General features: G+C 46.9%; 1 protein-coding gene across 11 annotated transcripts in view; it reads right to left on the reverse strand.

Moving 5' to 3' along the window:
• The window catches only part of LOC137383779 (trichohyalin-like), a 251,631-nt gene that overhangs the window by 42,495 nt on the left and 189,660 nt on the right, over positions 1–19,476 (reverse strand). For 10 of the 11 annotated variants that reach the window (XM_068056969.1, XM_068056972.1, XM_068056968.1 and 7 more), the window contains 7 exons: positions 18,744–18,928; positions 16,936–17,137; positions 15,082–15,257; positions 10,491–10,548; positions 9,405–9,589; positions 1,890–2,094; positions 187–371 (listed from right to left, as the gene is read on the reverse strand). In XM_068056969.1, the coding sequence (XP_067913070.1) occupies positions 187–371; positions 1,890–2,094; positions 9,405–9,589; positions 10,491–10,548; positions 15,082–15,257; positions 16,936–17,137; positions 18,744–18,928 (1,196 nt within the window). The remainder of the gene's footprint in view (positions 1–186; positions 372–1,889; positions 2,095–9,404; positions 9,590–10,490; positions 10,549–15,081; positions 15,258–16,935; positions 17,138–18,743; positions 18,929–19,476) is intronic. The other variant, XM_068056971.1, reaches the window with a different exon arrangement.

Below are 19,476 nucleotides of genomic sequence, written 5' to 3' on the forward strand. Positions count from 1 at the left end.
TTCTCCAAGTTCATAATCACTCTGTCCCTGTATACACAGTCTGTGTGGGATGTGGGAACATGTACAGGGCGTGGACACAGTGTGCAGAGTGTGTACACAGTATATAGGCTGTGTATCTAATGTGTGGGGTGTGTATGCAGTGTGCAGGATGTGTAAATGGTGCGGGGGGTGTGCAGAGTCTCTTACCCTTCTTTCTCCTCTTGTTGAGCTGCTTCCTCCTGTTGACCCACCAGCCGATCCTGGGCCTCCTGAAGCTCCTGTTGGATCTGCTCCAGCCGCATCTCCAGCTCCTGATTGGTCAGTTTGAGTTTGTGGTTCTCAGTGATGGTCTCGTCCTGTTTACTGCGCAGAGAGACAAGCTCAGCCTGCAACTGGAAGGGAGGAACACACAAAGGGACTGCATTCAATTGACAATTAAAAGGCAATCGCCAATTATCACCAAGCTTCACAAAAAGTATATTGTAGATCCTCTCTCAGTGTCCCTCTGTTTACCAATCCATCAGACACTAACTGCAGAAGTGGTGATGGGTTGCAGGATTCAGTAGACCATGTCCACTTTCCAGTGAGAGGGAAATTTTCATGAATAATTTCACAAAAGGTGTATTGCAAACCCACTCTTTATAACTTTCACCCTCCCCAATCTCTCTCTGTCTCTCTGTCTCAAGCCTCCAGTTCTCAGGCTGGGAATCTAGAGATGGGCTGGGAGGTGAGAGGGGTGGGTAAATGGCAAGGAATGGCATTGGGAGGCTCCCCGATGTAGTCCTGCTGCCGGCACCTTTCCCAGCAGTGGGTGCAGCAAGGCCTCAGCAGCCCACCAACTGGAGGCAGGCAGCCATGTTATATAATGAAAAGGCCAGTCGATGGCCATTTTCCCAGGTTACTGGCATTTTGCTGGCAGCGGAGTAGCCCCTCGCTGTGTGGGGAGGCCATCAGCTGAATGGAGGTCAGGGGGCCTTCATATCAGGGTACACCATGGCCCAAGGAGGAGGCCCCGTTCGTCACGCCTGTTCCCGAGGCCCCGATGCTGCTGCTGGAGGGGGTTTCCCTTCCAGTCCTCGGGGCCTGCCTTCCTGGCTCCAGCAGAGTAACTAATTTTGTATTTCCCCTGCAAGGGTGCCTCAAATTGGAGGTGCCATCTCACTCCTCTTGCAGCCTCAGCAGTGGCCTCTTCTATTAGTGGTCCTGGTAAGGCTGCCGAGCTGTTGACCCTCTGATTGGTCCGGCAGAATGGAGAAGCTGCCCACCGTCCTCAATTGGATAGCGGGCCTGGTGACGGCCTTTTAATTGGCCACCGCCGGGAAGATTGCCGCCCTGGTCCTGCTGCCTGCCCGCGCGGGCTCGGGATTCACATTGGAATCCAACATCGGGACTTAGCCTGTGCTGGGAAAATCCCAGCCTCGGTCTCTCTCACTCTCAATCCATCTCTGCATCTCCCTCTCTTGTTCTCTTTGTCTTCCTCTTTCTCACTCAACCACCACCCTCTCCATCAGACTCTAATCCCAAAAGTGTGTGAGGCTGCAGCATCCAGTAGGTTCATTCCCCACCTAATTTCCAAGCCACCCCCCCTCCCCAGAATCTCATGGGAAAACTTGTGAAATGTTATTGTCATTATCCAAGTATCGGCCTTTCTATCTATTTGACTTCCCTCGATATTCTTTGCTTTGACCTTTCCCTAAAGGTGTAACCGACACAAAGAGAAACATAAAGCAGGTGACAGCCAGTCTCTGATGCAGAATGAGTTTGATTATGGCTGGGAATCTTTGTCCCTCTGCTCTATGAGGAGATCTGAGTGTCTCTGTGGAGACGGCAATGGGTAAAGCAGTTCCTGCAGGACTGAGGCCTTCCTGCGGGTCTAACAGTGGAGAAGCCTGATTCCCAGGCCCAGCTACCTCTTTGACTCTCTCTGCTGTTTCGTCTCTTGCTGAAGTTGTTGCTGTTTCCTCACAGGCTCCATCTCCATCACCTCCAGTCCCCACCGTCACTTCCTGACCTTCGACCCTCAGGTGAGGGAGCCCAGAATCCTCTCCCAGGGGTTCCGGTTTGCTGGAAGCATTGTGAGTCACACGGCGTCGGATGGAGCGAGTTCTCTGAAGTCTGTGGAGCAGGAATTACAGCGGGAGAATAGCGTTACTTTGTGTTTACCGGCAGTGACGATAACAGGGCAATTGCCGCTGGTAACCAGCTCTGTAGTCAGGAGGGAGGGTTCAGGGAGATAGTGAACTCTGCATTATAAGAAGATGTGGAGGCAATAGAGAGGATAGAGAGAAACCAAGACTTGTATGTTTGTAGCACCTTTCACAACCATAGGACACCCCAAAGTGCTTTCCAGCCACTGAAGTACTTTTGAAGTGTAGTCAATGTTGTAATTTAGCAAATGCGGCAATCAATTTGCACACAGCAAGCTCCCACAAACAGCAATGTGATAATGACCAGAGAATCTGTTTTTATGATGTTGTTTGAGGAATAAATATTGGTCAGGACAGCGGGGGTAACTCTCCTGCTCTTCTTCGAAGTAGTGCCATGGGATATTTTACATCCACCTGAGAGGGCAGAAGGGACCTCAGTTTAATATCTCATCCAAAAGTCGGCACTCACTCAGTACTGCACGGGAATGGCATCTTTGATTTTTGTGCTTAAGTCCAGGAATGGGTCTTAAACCCACAACCTTCTGACTCAGAGGCAAGAGTGAGAGACTGAGTGGATTCAGTATGATGCTGCTGCCTGGTCTGAAAAATACAAATTCATAGAAAGAATTGGAAAATTGGCATTTTCCATTAGAACAGGACAGATTACAGGATGATTTGTTGGAAGGGTGTAAAGTTATGGAGTGATGAATAGATACCAACAGATGATAAAGGAATATAAAATCAAGGGTTGGAACATGGGACTCTGTGTGATGGACCATTTAAGTAGAAATGGACCAATTACACAGTTGGGCCAATCATGTTTGACAAACTTGCTTGATTTCTTTGAGGATGTAACAGGTAGCGTTGATAAAGGAATTACACTATCAACCACTTTAAGATTATCAGTCAGGCTCACAATATGACTCACATATGCTTAGAGTCATAGAGTTATACAGCACAGAAACAGACCCTTCAGCCCATCATGTCCATGCCGGCCATCAAGCACCGATCTATTCTAATCCCATTTTCGAGCACTTGGCCCGTAGCCTAGTATGCTATGGCGTTTCAAGTGCTCATCTAAATACTTCTTAAATGTTGTGAGTGTTCCTGCCTCTACCACCCCTTCAGGCAGTGTGTTCCAGATTCCAACCACCCTCTGGGTGAAAAGGTTTTGCCTCAAATCCCCTCTAAACCTCCTGCCCCTTACCTTAAATCTATGCCCCCTGGTTATTGACACCTCCACTAAGGGAAAAAGTTTCTTCCTATCTACCCTATCTATGCGCCTCATAATTTTCTATTCCTCAATCAGGTCTCGCCTCAGCCTTCTCTTCCCTAATGACCCTTGCCTTTTCAGTCTCTCTTCATAGCTGAAATGCTCCAGCCCGGGAAACATTCTGGTGAATCTCCTCTGCACCCTCTCCAGTGCAATCATATCCTTCCTATAGTGTGGCGACCAGTACTGTACACAATACTCCAGCTTTGGCCTAACTAGCGTTTTATACAGCTCCATCATAACCTCCCTGCTCTTATATTCTATGCCTCAGCTAATAAAGGCAAGTATCCCATATGCCTTCCTAACCACCTTATCTACCTGGGCTGCTGCCTTCAATGATCTATGGACAGGTACACCAAGGTCTCTCTGACCCTCTATACTTCCTAGGGTCCTACCATCCATTGTATATTCCCTTGCCTTGTTAGTCCTCCCAAAATGCATCACCTCACACTTCTCAGGATTAAATTCCATTTCTCACTGCTCCGCCCATCTTACCAGCCCATCTATATCATCCTGTAATCTAAAGCTTTCCTCCTCACTATTTACAACACCACCAATTTTCATGTCATCTGCAAACTTACTGATCATACCTCCTATATTCACGTCTAAATCATTAATGTACAGTACAAACAGCAAGGGTCCCAGTACCGATCCCTGTGGTACACCACTGGTCGCAGGCTTCCAATCGCAAAAACAACCCTCGACCATCACCCTCTGTCTCCTGCCACTACGCCAATTTTGGATCCAATTTGCCAAACTGCCCTGGATCCCATCGGCTCTTACCTTCTTAACCAATCTCCCATGCGGGACCTTATCAAAAGCCTTACTGAAGTCCATGTAGACGACATCAACTGCTTTACCTTCATCTACACATCTAGTCACCACCTCGAAAAATTCAATCAAATGTGTTAGACACGATCTCCCCCTAACAAAGCCATCCTGACTATCCTTAATTAATCCCTGCCTCTCCAAGTGGAGATTAATCCTGTCCTTCAGAATTATTTTCAACAGCTTCCCTACCACTGATGTTAGACTCACTGACCTTTAATTACCTGGTTTATCCCCGCCACCTTTCTTGAATAATGGTACCACATTCGCTGTCCTCCAGTCCTCTGGCACTTCTCCTGTGGCCAGAGAGGATTTGAAAATTTGTGTCAGAGCCCCTGCAATCTCCTCCCTTGCCTCACATAGCAGGCTGGGATACATCTCATCTGGGCCTGGGGATTTATCCACTTTTAAGCCTGCTAAAACCGCTAATACCTCCTCCCTTTCAATGCTAATTTGTTCAAGTATATCACAATCCCCCTCCCTGATCTCTACACCTAAATCATCCTTCTCCATAGTGAACACAGATGAAAAGTAATCATTTAATACCTCACCTATGTCCTCCGACTGCACACACAGATTGCCACTTTGGTCCCTGATGGGCTGTACTCTTTCCCTGGTTATCCTCTTGCCCTTAATATAATGTATTGGGATTTTCGTTTACCGTGCACGCTGTGTTTTTTCATGCTCCCTCTTCGCTCTCCTAAATACATTTTTAGTACCCTCCTACACTTTCTATACTCTTCTAGGGCCTCCGTTGTTTTCAGCGCTCTGAATCTGCCATAAGCCTCCTTTTATTTCCTTTTCCAATCCTCTATATCCTTTGATATCCAGGGTACCCTGGACTTGCTGGTCCTACCCTTCACCTTTATGGGAACATGTTGGCTCTGAACTCTCACTATTTCCTCTTTGAATGACTCCCACTGGTCTCATGTAGACTTCCCTACAAGTAGCTGCTCCCAGTCCACTTTGGCCAGATCCTGTTTTATCATATTGAAATCGGCCTTCCCCTAATTCAGTACCTTTATTTCCAGGCCATCTTTGTGCTTTTCCATAACTACCTTAAATCTTACAGAGTTATGATCACTATCCCCGAAATGCTTCCCCACTGACACTTCTACCACTTGCCTGGCTTCATTCCCTAAGAATAGGTCCAGTACCGCCCCTTCTCTTGAAGGACTTTCTACGTACTGGCTCAAAAAGCTCTCCTGGATGCACTTTAAGAATTCCGCCCCCTTTAAGCCTTTTGCACTAAGACTATCCCAGTTAATATTGGGGAAGTTGAAATCCCCTACTATTATTACCCTATTCTTTTTACACTTCTCTTACTACATATCTGCTCCTCTATCTCTCCCTGACTGTTTGGAGACCTGTAGTACACTCCCAGCCAAATGATTGCCCCTTTTTGTTTTTGAGTTCTACCCATATGGCCTCATTTCAGGAACGTTCTAAGATATCATCCCTCCTTACTGCAGTAATTGACTCCTTGATCAACAGTGCAATGCCACCTCCTCTTTTCCACCCCCACCCCACGTCACGCCTGAAGATTCTATACCCTGGAATATTCAGCTGCCAGTCCTGCCCTTCCCTCAACCATGTCTCTGTGATAGCAATAATATCATATTCCCATGTGTTAATCAACACCCTCAATTCATCTGCCTTACTGGTAAGACTCCTGACGTTAAAATAGATGCAATCCAGCCTTGCATTATTCGCTTGTGCATTAACAGGTCCATATTTGCCCTGCATTTCAGACTGACTTAGTTTCTCTTCTATATTTGGCTGTGCATCACCCCCTACTGTACCTCCACTCTGTATCCCATCCCCCTGCCAAATTAGTTTAAACGCCCTCACCCCCCCCCGCACCCCCCCCCCCCCCAATAGCACGAACAAGCCTCCCAGCAAGGATGTTGGTCCAGTTCCAGTTCAGGTGCAACCCGTCCAACTTGTACAGGTCCCCCCTTCACCAGAAACAGACCCAGTGATCCAGGAAACTAAAGCTCTCCCTCCTGCACCACCTGCTCAGCCATGCATTCATCTGCTCTATCCTCCTATTCCTATACTCACTAGCATGTGGCACTGGGAGTAATCCAGAGATTATGACCTTTGAGGTCCTGCTTTTTAATCTGCTACCGAACTCCCTAAATTCTTGTTGCAGGACCTCATCCCTCTTCCTACCTATGTCGTTGGTACCAATGTGAACCATGACCTCTGACTGTTCACCCTTCCCTTTCAGAATGTCCTGCAGTCGCTCCATGACATCCTTGACCCTAGCACCAGGGAGGCAACATACCATCCTGGAGTCATGTTTGCGGCCACAGAAATATCTATCTATACCCCTTATGATAGAAACCCCTATCACTATAGCTCTCCCACTGTTTTTCCTCCCCTCCTGTGCAGCTGAACCACCCGTTCGCTCTTGCTACATTCCCCTGAGAATCTATCTCCCATATCCAAAGTGCAATATCTGTTAGATAGGAAGATGGACCCAGGGGACTCCTTCACTACCTGCCTCGTTCTTCTACTCTGCCAGGCGGTCACCCATTCCCTTTCTGTCTGAGCAATCTTTACCTGCAGTGTGACCACCTCCATGTACGTGCTATCCACGATGATCTCAGACTCGTGGATGCTCCACAGTGTCTCCAGCCGCCGCTCCCGATCCGAAACACAGATTTTGAGTAGCTGCAGCTGGAGACACTTCCTGCACATGTGTTCACCCTGGACACTGGAAGTGACCCTGACTTCCCACATTGCACAGGAGGAGCACTCCACACTGCCGAACTTCCCTGCCATGACGAACCCTTAATTTACTCCCTTAAATTCCTCAAACATTAGAGATTATTTACACTAGACACCATGATTGCCTAAAAAACACAACTTACTACATGAAAAAAACAGTCGACCTTTCCTTTCTCTTTACTTTAGTTACTAACCCAGCTATTTACCGATACTCCCTTGTTGCTTGCTAGAAGTTACATATATTCATAAACAGAATTAGAACATTACAGCGTAGTACAGGCCCTTCGGCCCTCGATGTTGCACCGACCTGTGAAACCATCTAACCTACACTATTCCATTTTCATCCATATGTCTATCCAATGACCACTTAAATGCCCTTAAAGTTGGCGAGTCTACTACTGTTGCAGGCAGGGCGTTCCACGCCCCTACTACTCTCTGAGTAAAGAAACTACCTCTGACATCTGTCCTATATCTATCGCCCCTCAACTTAAAGCTATGTCCCCTCGTGTTTGCCATCACCATCCGAGGAAAAAGACTCTCACTATCCACCCTATCTAACCCTCTGATTATCTTATATGTCTCTATTAAGTCACCTCTCCTCCTCCTTCTCTCCAACGAAAACAACCTCAAGTCCCTCAGCCTTTCCTCGTAAGACCTTCCCTCCATACCAGGCAACATCCTCGTAAATCTCCTCTGCACCCTTTCCATAGCTTCCACATCCTTCCTATAATGCGGTGACCAGAACTGCACGCAATACTCCAGGTGCGGTCTCACCAGAGTTTTGTACAGCTGCAGCATGACCTCGTGGCTCCGAAACTCGATCCCCCTACTAATAATAGCTAACACACCATATGCCTTCTTAACAGCCCTATTAACCTGGGTAGCAACCTTCAGGGATTTATGCACCTCGACACCAAGATCTCTCTGTTCATCTACACTACCAAGAATCTTCCCATTAGCCCAGTACTCTGCACTCCTGTTACTCCTTCCAAAGTGAATCACCTCGCACTTTTCCGCATTAAACTCCATTTGCCATCTCTCAGCCCAGCTCTGCAGCCTATCTATGTCCCTCTGTACCCTACAACATCCTTCGGCACTATCCACAACTCCACCGACCTTCGTGTCACCCGCAAATTTACTAACCCACCCTTCTACACCCTCTTCCAGGTCATTTATAAAAATGACAAACAGCAGTGGCCCCAAAACAGATCCGTGTGGTACACCACTAGTAACTAAACTCCAGGATGAACATTTGCCATCAACCACCACCCTCTGTCTTCTTTCAGCTAGCCAATTTCTGATCCAAAGCTCTAAATCACCTTCAACCCCATACTTCCGTATTTTCTGCAATAGCCTACCGTGGGGAACCTTATCAAACGCCTTACTGAAATCCATATACACCACATCCACTGCTTTACCCTCATCCACCTGTTTGGTCACCATCTCGAAAAACTCAGTAAGGTTTGTGAGGCACGACCTATTCTTCACAAAACCGTGCTGACTATGGCTAATGAACTTATTCTTTTCAAGATGATTATAAATCCTGTCTCTTATAACCTTTTCCAACATTTTACCCACAACCGAAGTAAGGCTCACAGGTCTATAATTACCAGGACTGTCTCTACTCCCCTTCTTGAACAAGGGGACAACATTTGCTATCCTCCAGTCTTCCGGCACTATTCCTGTCGACAATGACGACATAAAGATCAAGGACAAAGGCTCTGCAATCTCCTCCCTAGCTTCCCAGAGAATGCTAGGATAAATCCCATCTGGCCCAGGGGACTTATCTATTTTCACACTTTCCAAAATTGCTCACATTTCCTCCTTGTGAACCTCAATCCCATCTAGCCTAGTAGCCTGAATCTCAGTATTCTCCTCGACAACATTTTCTTTCTCTACTGTAAATACTGACGCAAAATATTCATTTAACACTTCCCCTACCTCCTCTGATTTCACACACAACTTCCCACTACTATCCTTGATTGGCCCTAATCTAACTCCAGTCATTCTTTTATTCCTGATATACCGATAGAAAGCCTTAGGGTTTTCCCTGATCCTATCCGCCAATGACTTCTCGTGTCCTCTCCTTGCTCTTAGCTCTCCCTTTAGACCTGTTCTCTGCAAGGGAAGAACTATTGGATGAAGCCATGAATTAATTGAATGTCTGAACAGGCTCCATGTGTTGAATGGTCCATCACTGTTCCTATGTAATACTGCTGGGAGAGAATTCAGGAACTCAACCTTCAAATCAGAACTTGGTGGAGTTTCTGCCCCATGGTGTTGTGGGTGAGAGAGATTGGAGAACAAAGCAGTTCATAATGTGTGTCCTCAGGAAGGAGCTGCAAATGTGTGTGTGGAGTCGGATTGGAGGATACAGGGATGGGGAATGACTGAGATGATCACATGCACCATGGGACATACACCTCCTGGGGATCTCTTACCCTTCTTTCTCCTCTCGTTGAGCTGCTTCCTCCTGTTGACCCACCAGCCAATCCTGGGCCTCCTGAAACTCTTGTTGGTTCTGCTCCAGCTGCATCTCCAGCTCCTGATTGGTCAGTTTGAGCCTCTCGATCTCAATGATGGCCTCGTCCTGTTTAATGCGCAGAGAGACAAGCTCAGCCTGCAACTGGAAGGGAGGAACATACAAAGGGTCCGCATTCAATCGACAATTAAAAATAAATCCTCTCACATAATGTATTCTAAACCACCTCTATTTATCTCCATCTCTCTCTCAGTCTCGAATATCTCTGTCTCTCAGTCTCTCTGTGTCTCTCATATTTTCAGCCTCACTGTCTCTCTCCACCCCTCCATCAGAATCTAATCACAGACGTGCTCACAGGCTGCAGGTTCCAGCATTTCAACACCCCACCCAATTTCACATCCCAACACACAAGAATCGTGCTGGGAAATTAGTGAGACTCCAGAGAGAAATTGGTACAAATGCTTTCACCCCAATCCTCTCCCTCTGCAAACTCCCAAAAATAGAATCCTCACACAGTAACTGATAATCTGGGACAATTAACTCCAGAGTATAGGTCACATTAAGTGAGGGGAAACAGTTATATCACAGAGTAACCCAGAAATGTAGCTGTCTCGATAAAGTATATTCACAACTTCTCAGTAACTAAATCAAAGAAAATATCTCACATTGATGAAGATACTTTAAAAATGTTATTTAATTCATGGTCTTTGTCTATCTCCAGTCAAATAAAGCTGATATAAATATTGCTCCTCTTTAAGATGTGACAGAGTTCTGATTCCTGAACTCTTCCTTTCAGACAAGGTGCCCACCTGGTGACTGTGAATCTGGTCTGAAGATTCTGTCATTATTTCACCCTCTCCCCTCTCCCAATTCTCATCCACAATCAGTGTAACTCAGTCCCTGCCCACAGTCTGAGCCCACTGATGGTACATGAACCCTCACTGCTCTCCCTGTGGGTGCTATCCACGTACCAGATCTCACCCTCACACACACATGGGCTGTGACTGAATCCCTCCTTTTCCCTGCTGTGTCCATCCCTCATTACCTGTGGATCAGCTTCATCGGAACGCCGTCCCTCTCTGCCGGGAGACTGATCCCGCTCTCTGTAATAAAAACAAAGAATCAGACAAACAGAGATGGTCAGTGACAGTGACAGGGAGAAGGGTTACTGGGGGCATTTAGTGTTAGATTTCCTCACGCACCGGGACCTCAATCCCAAATCCCAGACCAGGTTCCCTGTTCATCAGGGATTTCCAGGGATTGGGAACCACAGTCACTCACTGTATCAGTGTGAGGCTCAGCCTCACATTCTTTTTATTCATTCATGGATGTGAGCATGTTTACCAAGGCCTGCATTTGTTGCCCATTCCTAATTGCCCTTGAGAAGGTGGCAGTGAGGTGTGTTTTCGAGCCACTGCAGTCCATGTGGTTTAGATATACAAACAGGAACGGAGTTGTAGCATTTTGACCAGGCAGCAGTGAAGGAATATAGGAGCAGGAGTAGGCCATTCAGCCCATCTAGCCTGCACTGCCATTAAATATGATCATGGCTGATCGTCCACTTCAATGCCTTTTTCCCCACACTATCCTCATATCCCCTTATGTCATTTGTATTTAGAAATCTGTCAATCTCTGCTTTAAACATACTCAATGACTGAGCTTCCACAGCCCTCTGGGGTAGAGAATTCCAAAGAATCACAACTCTCTAAATAAACTCTCCTCACAGCACACATTCCCACCTAGTTTTGTGTCATCCGTGAACTTGGAAATATTACATTTGGTCCCCAAATCCAAATCATTGATATATATTGTGAACAGCTGGGGCCCAAGCACTGATCACTGCGGTACCCCACTAGTCACAGCCTGCCAACACGAGAATGACCCGTTTATTCCTACTCTCTGCTTTCTGCCTGTTAACCAATCCTTATTCTATGCCAGTATAATACTTCCTATCCCACGTGCTTGAATTTTGCTAACCGACCTCCTGTGGGGGACTTTATCAAAAGCCTTCTGAAAATCGAAGTATATCACATTCACCGACTCCCCTTTATCAATTCAATTCGTAACATCCTCAAAAAACTCCCAACACGTTCGTCAAACATAATTTTCCATTCATAAATCCATGTTGACTATGCCCAATCAGATCATTATCATCCATGTGTCCATTTATCACAGCCTTTCGAATAGATTCTAGCATCTTCCCAATGACTGAACAGCGATCTAGTTCCAAGTCAGGATGGTGTGTGACTTGGAGGGGAACTTGTAGGTAGTGGTGTTCCCATGTGTCTGCTGCCCTTGTCCATTGAGGTGGTAGAGGTCGCGGGTTTGGAAGGAGCTGTTGAAAGTGCATCTTGCAGATGGTACACACTGCTGACACTGTACGTCTTTGATGTAGGGAGTGACTATTTAAGGAGGTAGATGGGATGCTGATCAAGCGGGCTGCTTTGTCCCGGATTGTGTCAAGCTTCTTGAGTGTTGTTGAAGCTGCACTCATCCAAGCAAGTGGAGAGCATTCCATCACGCTCCTGACTTGTGCCTTGTAGATGGTGGACAGGCTTTGGGGAGACAGGAAGTGAGTTACTCACCGCAGAATTCTCAGCCTTTGACCTGCTGTTGTAGCACAGTATTTATGTGGCTGGTCCAGTTAAGTGTCTTGTCAATGGTAACCCCCAGGATGTTGATTGTGGTGGTTTCAGTGAGCTAATGCCGTTGAATGTCAAGGGAAGATGGTTAGATTATTTCTTGTTGGAGATGGTCATTGCCTGGCACTTGTGTGGTGTAAATGTTAATTGCCACTTCTCAGTGTAAGCCTGAATGTTGTTCAGTCCTTGCTGCTTGTGGACATGGGCTGCTTCAGTATCTGAGGATTCGTGAATGGCACTGAACACTGCAATCATCAGCGAACATCCCCACTTCTGGCCTTATCATGGAGGGAAGGTCATTGATGAAGCAGCTGAAGATGTTTGGACTAGGACACTACCCTGAGGAACTCCTGCAGTGATGTCCTGGAGCTGCAAATATTGGCCTCCAACAAGCATGAGCATTTTTCTTTGTGCTAGTTATGACTCCAACCAGTGAAGAGTTTTCCCATTGACTTCACTTTTGCTTGGGCTCCCACACTTGGTCAAATGTTGCCTTCATGTCAAAGTCAGTCACTCTCACCTACCTCTGAAACTCAGCTCTTTTGTCCATGTTTGGACGACGGTTGTAATAAGGACTGTAGCCAAGTGGACCTGGCAAACCCTAACTGAACATTGGTGAATGGGTTTTTGCTGTATAAATGCTGTTTGATAGCACTGCCAACAATACATTGCATTATTTTGCTGATCATGGAGAGTAGACTGATGGGGCAGTAATTGGCCAGATTGGACTTTTGTGGACAGGAAATACCTGGAAAATTTTTCATATTGTGGGGTAGATGCCAGTTTTGTAGCTGTACTGGAACTTTTGTACGGGGTGGGGGCAGCGAGTTCCGGAGCACAAGTCTCCAGTACTACAGCCGGGGTGTCATCAGGACCCATAGCCTTTTCTGTGTCCAGTGCATTCAGCCATTTCTTAATATTGCATGGAATGAACCGAATTGAATGAAGACTGGCATCTGTAATGTTGGGAACCACAGGAGGAGGCTGAGATTGATCATCCACTCCGCACTTCTGGCTGCAGATGGCTGCAAATGCTTCAGCCTTGTCTTTTGCAATGATGTGCTGGGCTCCTCCATCATTGAGAATGGGGATATTTGTGGATCCTCCTCCTCCAGTTACTTGTTTAATTGTCCACCATCATTCACACCTGGATGTGACAGGATTGCAGAGCTTTTATCTGTTCCATTGGTTGTGGGATCGCTTAGCTCTGCTCTGTCTATCACATGCTGCTTCCGCTGTATTGCATGCATGTAGTCCTGTGTTGTAGCTTCACCACGTTGGCATTGCATTCTTAAATATGCATGGTGCTGCTCCTGGAATACTCTCCTGCACTCCTCATTGAGCCGGGATTGGTTCCCTGGTGTGATGGTAATGGTAGAGTGAGGGATATGTTGGACAATAAGATTCTAAATTGGGGTTGAATATAATTCTGCTGTTGCTGATGGCCCACAATGCCTCAGTTTTGAGCTGCTAATCCTGGTCTGAGGCTATCCCATTTATCATAGTGGTAATATCTTTCAGGACTCAGCCAGCTTGGTCAGTAGTGATGAACCCGGTACCCTTGGTGATAGGCATTGACATCCCCCATAAAGAGTACATTCTGTGCCCTTGCTACCCTTGGGATTTCTTCCAAGCACTGTTCAACATGGAGGAGGACGGATTCATCAGCTGAGGGAAAGCAGAAGGTGATAATCAGCAGGACGGTTCCTTTTCCATATTTGACACATTGCCCTGAGACTTCATGTGGTCCAGAGTCAATGTTGAGGACTCCCAGGGCCACTCCCTCTGATGGGTCTGTTCTGCTGTTGGGACAGGACATACCCAGGGTTGATGATGGAGGAGTTTGGGACATTGGCTGAAAGGTATGATTCAGTGAGTATGATTGTCAGGTTGTTCTTTGACTAGTCTATGGCCCAGCTCTCACACTTTTGTCAAAAGTCCCCAAATGTTAGTGAGGAGGTCTTCGCAAGGTTGACTCGGCAGTGTGTGCCTTTGTTGTTTCCGGTGCCCAAGTCAATGTCAGGTGGTCCCACTGGTTTTATTCTTATTTGACTTTTCTGTACCAGTTTGGACACAAATGTGTAGCTTGCTGGGCCATTTCAGAGGGCAGTTAACAGTCAACCATATTGGGTCGGGGGTCACATGTAGGCCAGACCAGATAAGGATGGCGAATTTCCTTCCCTAAACGACGCTAGTGAACTAGATTAGTTTTTATGATAATCCAGAAGCATCATGATCATCATTATTGAGACTAGCTTTTTATTCCATCCCCATCTGTTCACAATGTCTGTGTGTACCCAGTGTGCTGGGTGTGTGCACAGTGTGTGGCATGTGTGTGCATTGTGCGGAGTGTGTACAGAATGTGCAGGGTGTATGCACAGCCTGCGGGTTGTGTACAAAGTGTGTGTACATGGTGTGTGAGGTATGTACATGGCATGTGGGGTGTCTGCGCCATGAGTGGGGTCCGTATGCCATGTGTAGGGTGTGGACAGTGTGTGCGACATATGTGCACAGGGTGTTGGGTGTTTACACAGTGCACGGAGTGCATGTTGCATTTGCAGGTTGTGTACGCAGTGTATGATGTCTGTTCGCAGTGCATGATGTATGCTGGTTACCCACACTGTGTGTGTGGCCATACACAGTGCCTCAGGTGTGTATGCTGTGTGTGGGTTCTGCACATAGTGTGCAGGGTGTGTTCACAGTGCACGGGGTGCGTACACTGTGTGCGGAGTATGTATGCAGTGTGCAGGGTAGGTACTCAATAGACAGTGTGGGCTGTGTATAGTGTATGTGGGGTTTGTACAAGTTGCACAGGATGTGTACACAGTGTGCAGGGTTAATATACAGTAAATGTTGTCTGAACACAATACACATATGTGTAGACAGCATGTGGGTTATGTACACAGTGCACGGGGTGTGTACTCAGTGTGCGGAGTGTGTATGCCGTGTACAGGGTATGTACTCAGTACACAGAGTGTGTACAGGGTTTCTTACCGTTCTTTCTCCTCTCGTTGAGCTGCTTCCTCCTGCTGACCCACCAGCCGGTCCTGGGCCTCCTGTTGGATCTGCTCCAGCCGCATCTCCAGCTCCTGATTGGTCAGTTTGAGCTTGTGGTTCTCAGTGATGGTCTCGTCCTCTTTACTGCGCAGAGAGATAAGCTCAGCCTGCAACTGGAAGGGAGGAACACACAAAGAGATCACATTCAATCAACAATTAAAAGGCAATCACCAATTATCACCAAGCTTCACAAACAGCAGATTCTATATCCCTTGCTGTGAAATCTCACCCACCCCAATCTATCAGCACCCTGGCATGGTGGGGGCAAAGGAACAGGGAGAAATGTTGCCAAGGGCCATTGGGCAGTGGCCTGTCCAAAAGGAAGGCTGCAGCTGGCGATGGGGGCACGACTGTCAGATTTTGAGCCCACTGGCAATGAGGGACAACACCCTCCACAGGAAGGACAGAACCCTGAGCAACAGGAGGGCACGGGAGAGGAAATAGGGGCAGAGTGGCAACAGAGGCCAAACCCTCATCACAGGATCTACTGCTGGAGGCGGAGCCACCTGGAGATGACAGAGACCCAGAGACGGAGGAGACTGCGAATCTCCAGGCAGATGGTCACATAGATCTGGAACCTCGTCACCAAAGACCTCACACCTCACAACACTGGTCACCATGACCCAGCAAAGTCACTGTGGCCCTGAACTGTTTCACTTCTGGCTCATTCTAAGGATCAGCTGTGGATCTTACAGGCATCTCACAAACAGTTGCACACCACTGCATTTTGCTGGTTACTGATGCTCTCTTTGCCAGAGCTGGACAGTACATTCATTTCACAACAGCTGCACCCTTGCAGGAAGAGAGCCATTGCATTTTGCTGTCATCGCTGGATTGCTCCAGGCATCATTTATTGCACCCATGTGGCCATCAAGGCACCGAGCGACTGCCCACTCAGATTCATCAACAGGAAGGGCTTCCACTCCCTCAACGTTTAACTTGTCTGTGACCACAACAAGACCTTCCTCCATTTTGCGCTTGTTTTCCTAGCATCTGCCATGAGTCCTTCATCCTCTGGCCTTCCAAACTGCCTCAGATATTCTCTCCAACGCACTTGCCCCTCTGCTGCTCTGGATGGCTTTGGCACAATCAGCAGATTTCTCCCTCAGAACAACCAGCAGCCTCAGTGATGGCGGGTGTGGGGAGTCTAAATTGGTCCCACACTTCATCCAACCTGCCTCTCTTCACATCCCCACTGGTTCTAATTGCACAGAAATCTCACCATTAAAGGCTCATCCTGTGAAAATCATGACTTTAATCAGTTTTTCCCCGGAGGTGGGTTTCCAGCCCGCAAACAAACCCGGCTCCTTTTTCCCACCTCCGTGGTGAAAATTCAGCCCACTGTCTCTCAATCTCTCTCTCTCTCTCTCAAACCACACCCAACCTCCCCATTAGACTCTAATCCCAAAAGTGGTGCCAAGGTTGCAGTATACAGTAGGTTAATTCCCCACCTAAATTCCAAGACCACCCCACTAGATTCTCATGGGGAAACTTGTGAAACCTATGGTCATTATCCAAGTATCGGCCATTCTGTGTATTTGACTTCCCTCAATATTCTTTGCTTTGACCTTTCCCTGAAGGTGCAGCCGACACAAAGTGAAACATAAAGCAGGTGACAGCCAGTCGCTGATCCAGAGTGGGTTTGATTATGGCTGGGACCCTTTGTCCCTCTCCTCTATGAGGAGATCTGAGTGTCTCTGTGGAGATGGCAATGGGTAAAGCAGTTCCTGCAGGACTGAGGCCTTCCTGCGGGTCTCACTGTGGAGAAGCCTGGTTCCCAGGCCCAGCTACCTCTTTGACTCTCTCTCCTGTTTCGTCTCTTGAAGTTGTTGTTGTTTCCTCACAGGCTCCATCTCCATCACCTCCAGTCCCCACCGTCACTTCCAGACCTTCGACCCTCAGGTGAGGGAGCCCAGAATCCTCTCCCAGGGGGTCCGGTTTGCTGGAAGCATTGCGAGTCACACGGCGTCGGATGGAGCGAGTTCTCTGAAGTCTGTGGAGCAGGAATTACAGCGGGAGAATAGCGTTACTTTGTGTTTACCAGCAGTGACGATAACAGGGCAATTGCCACTGGTAACCAGCTCTGTAGTCAGGAGGAAGGGTTCAGGGAGATAGTGAACTCTGCATTATAGGAAGAAGTGGAGGCAAAAGAGGGGAAAGAGAACAGATTCTCTAGGATGTTGCCTGGACTGAGAAAGAAAAATACACAGAGAGACTTAGAAAATTGTGGCCATTAGCATTAGAACAGAATAGAATACAGGATGATTTAAAGGAAAGATGTTTAATGTTATGAATGGATGGGACAGAATAGATGGAAATAAGGGATTCAGGGTTTTCTGGCGGAATTTTTAAAAAGTTGGAAAACCCTGAATCTGTCTGAAGTTGGGAAGCTGCTGTTCCTGATGTCAGCACCTGTCAGCTGTGAAACTCCACATGCTTTGTTTAAAATGACAGTCTGAAAGAAGATGACATGGGAAATTTCCCATCTCTGGAATATGTCCATGGGATGGATGGAATCCTTTGGTGGGCCAGATCCTGGTCTGAGGGATGTAAGTTGGACACCTCTGCATTAAAATTACTTCATTGGCTTAAAACACTTTGAGACACCTGGTTTCATTTTGTGTCAACCATAATTCACCTCCCCATTAAGAGGTAAAAGCTGGATTTAAGTGGTGTTAGTCTCTCATGATTTTCGGCCCCCTTCCTGTGGTGTGCAGCCACTCAACAGCCCAGCCAACACTGGCTGTATCCTCCAATCATGTTAATGAACAGGCAGCACAAAGTTACCGTACTGTTTGCATCAGTAGCAACAGGTGCAGGTTAATCCCCCATCAGGATCCACACGGCTGTTTTGGGAAGTAATCGTGTTTTACCCACAATAGCTCCACTTGTCCAGTTAAACAACCCTGGTCAATAAAAAAGTTGAAAGACAGGATCAAACAAAAAGAAAATGCTGACACAAACACAAGGAAAACTGCAAATCCAGCAGATTGGGAAAGTGAGACGGGGGTAGAATGAAAGTAATAAGAGGAGCAGCAAGAGAAAACAGAAAGAAAATATCGAGGAATATCAAAACTGACTGTCTATGTTCTTATTAATACATTAACACAAAGAGAATGGTAATGGCAGGAATGTGGGTTCATGAAAGACAGATGCAGGTGAGAATATAATGCCCAATAAGGAAATGGTTGACTTATTAAATAAGGATATTGTATCTGATCTCATTGTAGAGGAAGAGGTTAGAATATCAGTGGTCGAAGGGAACACAAACAGAAATTGAAGCGAAGAATTTATTGGATGAAGCCATGAATTAATTGAATGTCTGAACAGGCTCCATGTGTTGAATAGTCCATCACTGTTCCTATGTAATACTGCTGGGAGAGAATTCAGGAATTCAACCTTCAAATCAGAACTTGGTGGAGTTTCTGCCCCATGGTGTTGTGGGTGAGAGAGATTGGAGAACAAAGCAGTTCATAATGTGTGTCCTCAGGAAGGAGCTGCAAATGTGTGAGTGGCATCTGACTAGCGGATGCAGGGATGGGGAATGACTGAGATGATCAAATGCACCATGGGACACACACCTCCTGGGGATCTCTTACCCTTCTTTCTCCTCTCGCTGAGCTGCTTCCTCCTGTTGACCCACCAGTCGTTCCTTGGCCTCCTGAAGCTCCTGTTGGATCTGCTCCAGCCGCATCTCCAGCTCCTGATTGGTCAGTTTGAGCCTCTCCATCTCAGTGATGGCCTCATCCTGTTTACTGCGCAGAGAGACAAGCTCAGCCTGCAACTGGAAGGGAGAAACATACAAAGGGACCGCATTCAATCAACAATGAAAAATAAATCCTCCCACATAATGTATTCTAAACAACCTCTATTTATCTCCAGCTCTCTCTCAGTCTCTAATATCTCTGTCTCTCAGTCTCTCTGTGTCTCTCATATGTCCAGCCTCACTGTCTCTCTCCACCCCTCCATCAGAATCTAATCACAGACGTGCTCACAGGCTGCTGAATCCAGCATTTCAACTCCCCACCCAATTTCACATCCCAACACACAAGAATCGTGCTGGGAAACTAGTGAGACTCCAGAGAGAAATTGGCACAAATGCTTTCACCCCAATTCTCTCCCTCTGCAAACACCCATAAATGGCTTCCTCACACAGTAACTGATTATCTGGCACAATTAACTCCAGAATACAGGTAACATGAGGTGAGGGGAAACAGTTATATAACTGAATATCCACTGAAATGTGGCTGTCTCGATAAAGTATATTTTTGAGTTCTCTGTCTAAATCAAAGAAAATATCTCTCATTGATGCAGAAAAGTTGAAGAACATAT

The sequence above is a fragment of the Heterodontus francisci genome, chromosome 25, assembly GCF_036365525.1.
Source record: "Heterodontus francisci isolate sHetFra1 chromosome 25, sHetFra1.hap1, whole genome shotgun sequence".
NCBI classification, from domain to species: Eukaryota; Metazoa; Chordata; class Chondrichthyes; order Heterodontiformes; family Heterodontidae; genus Heterodontus; species Heterodontus francisci.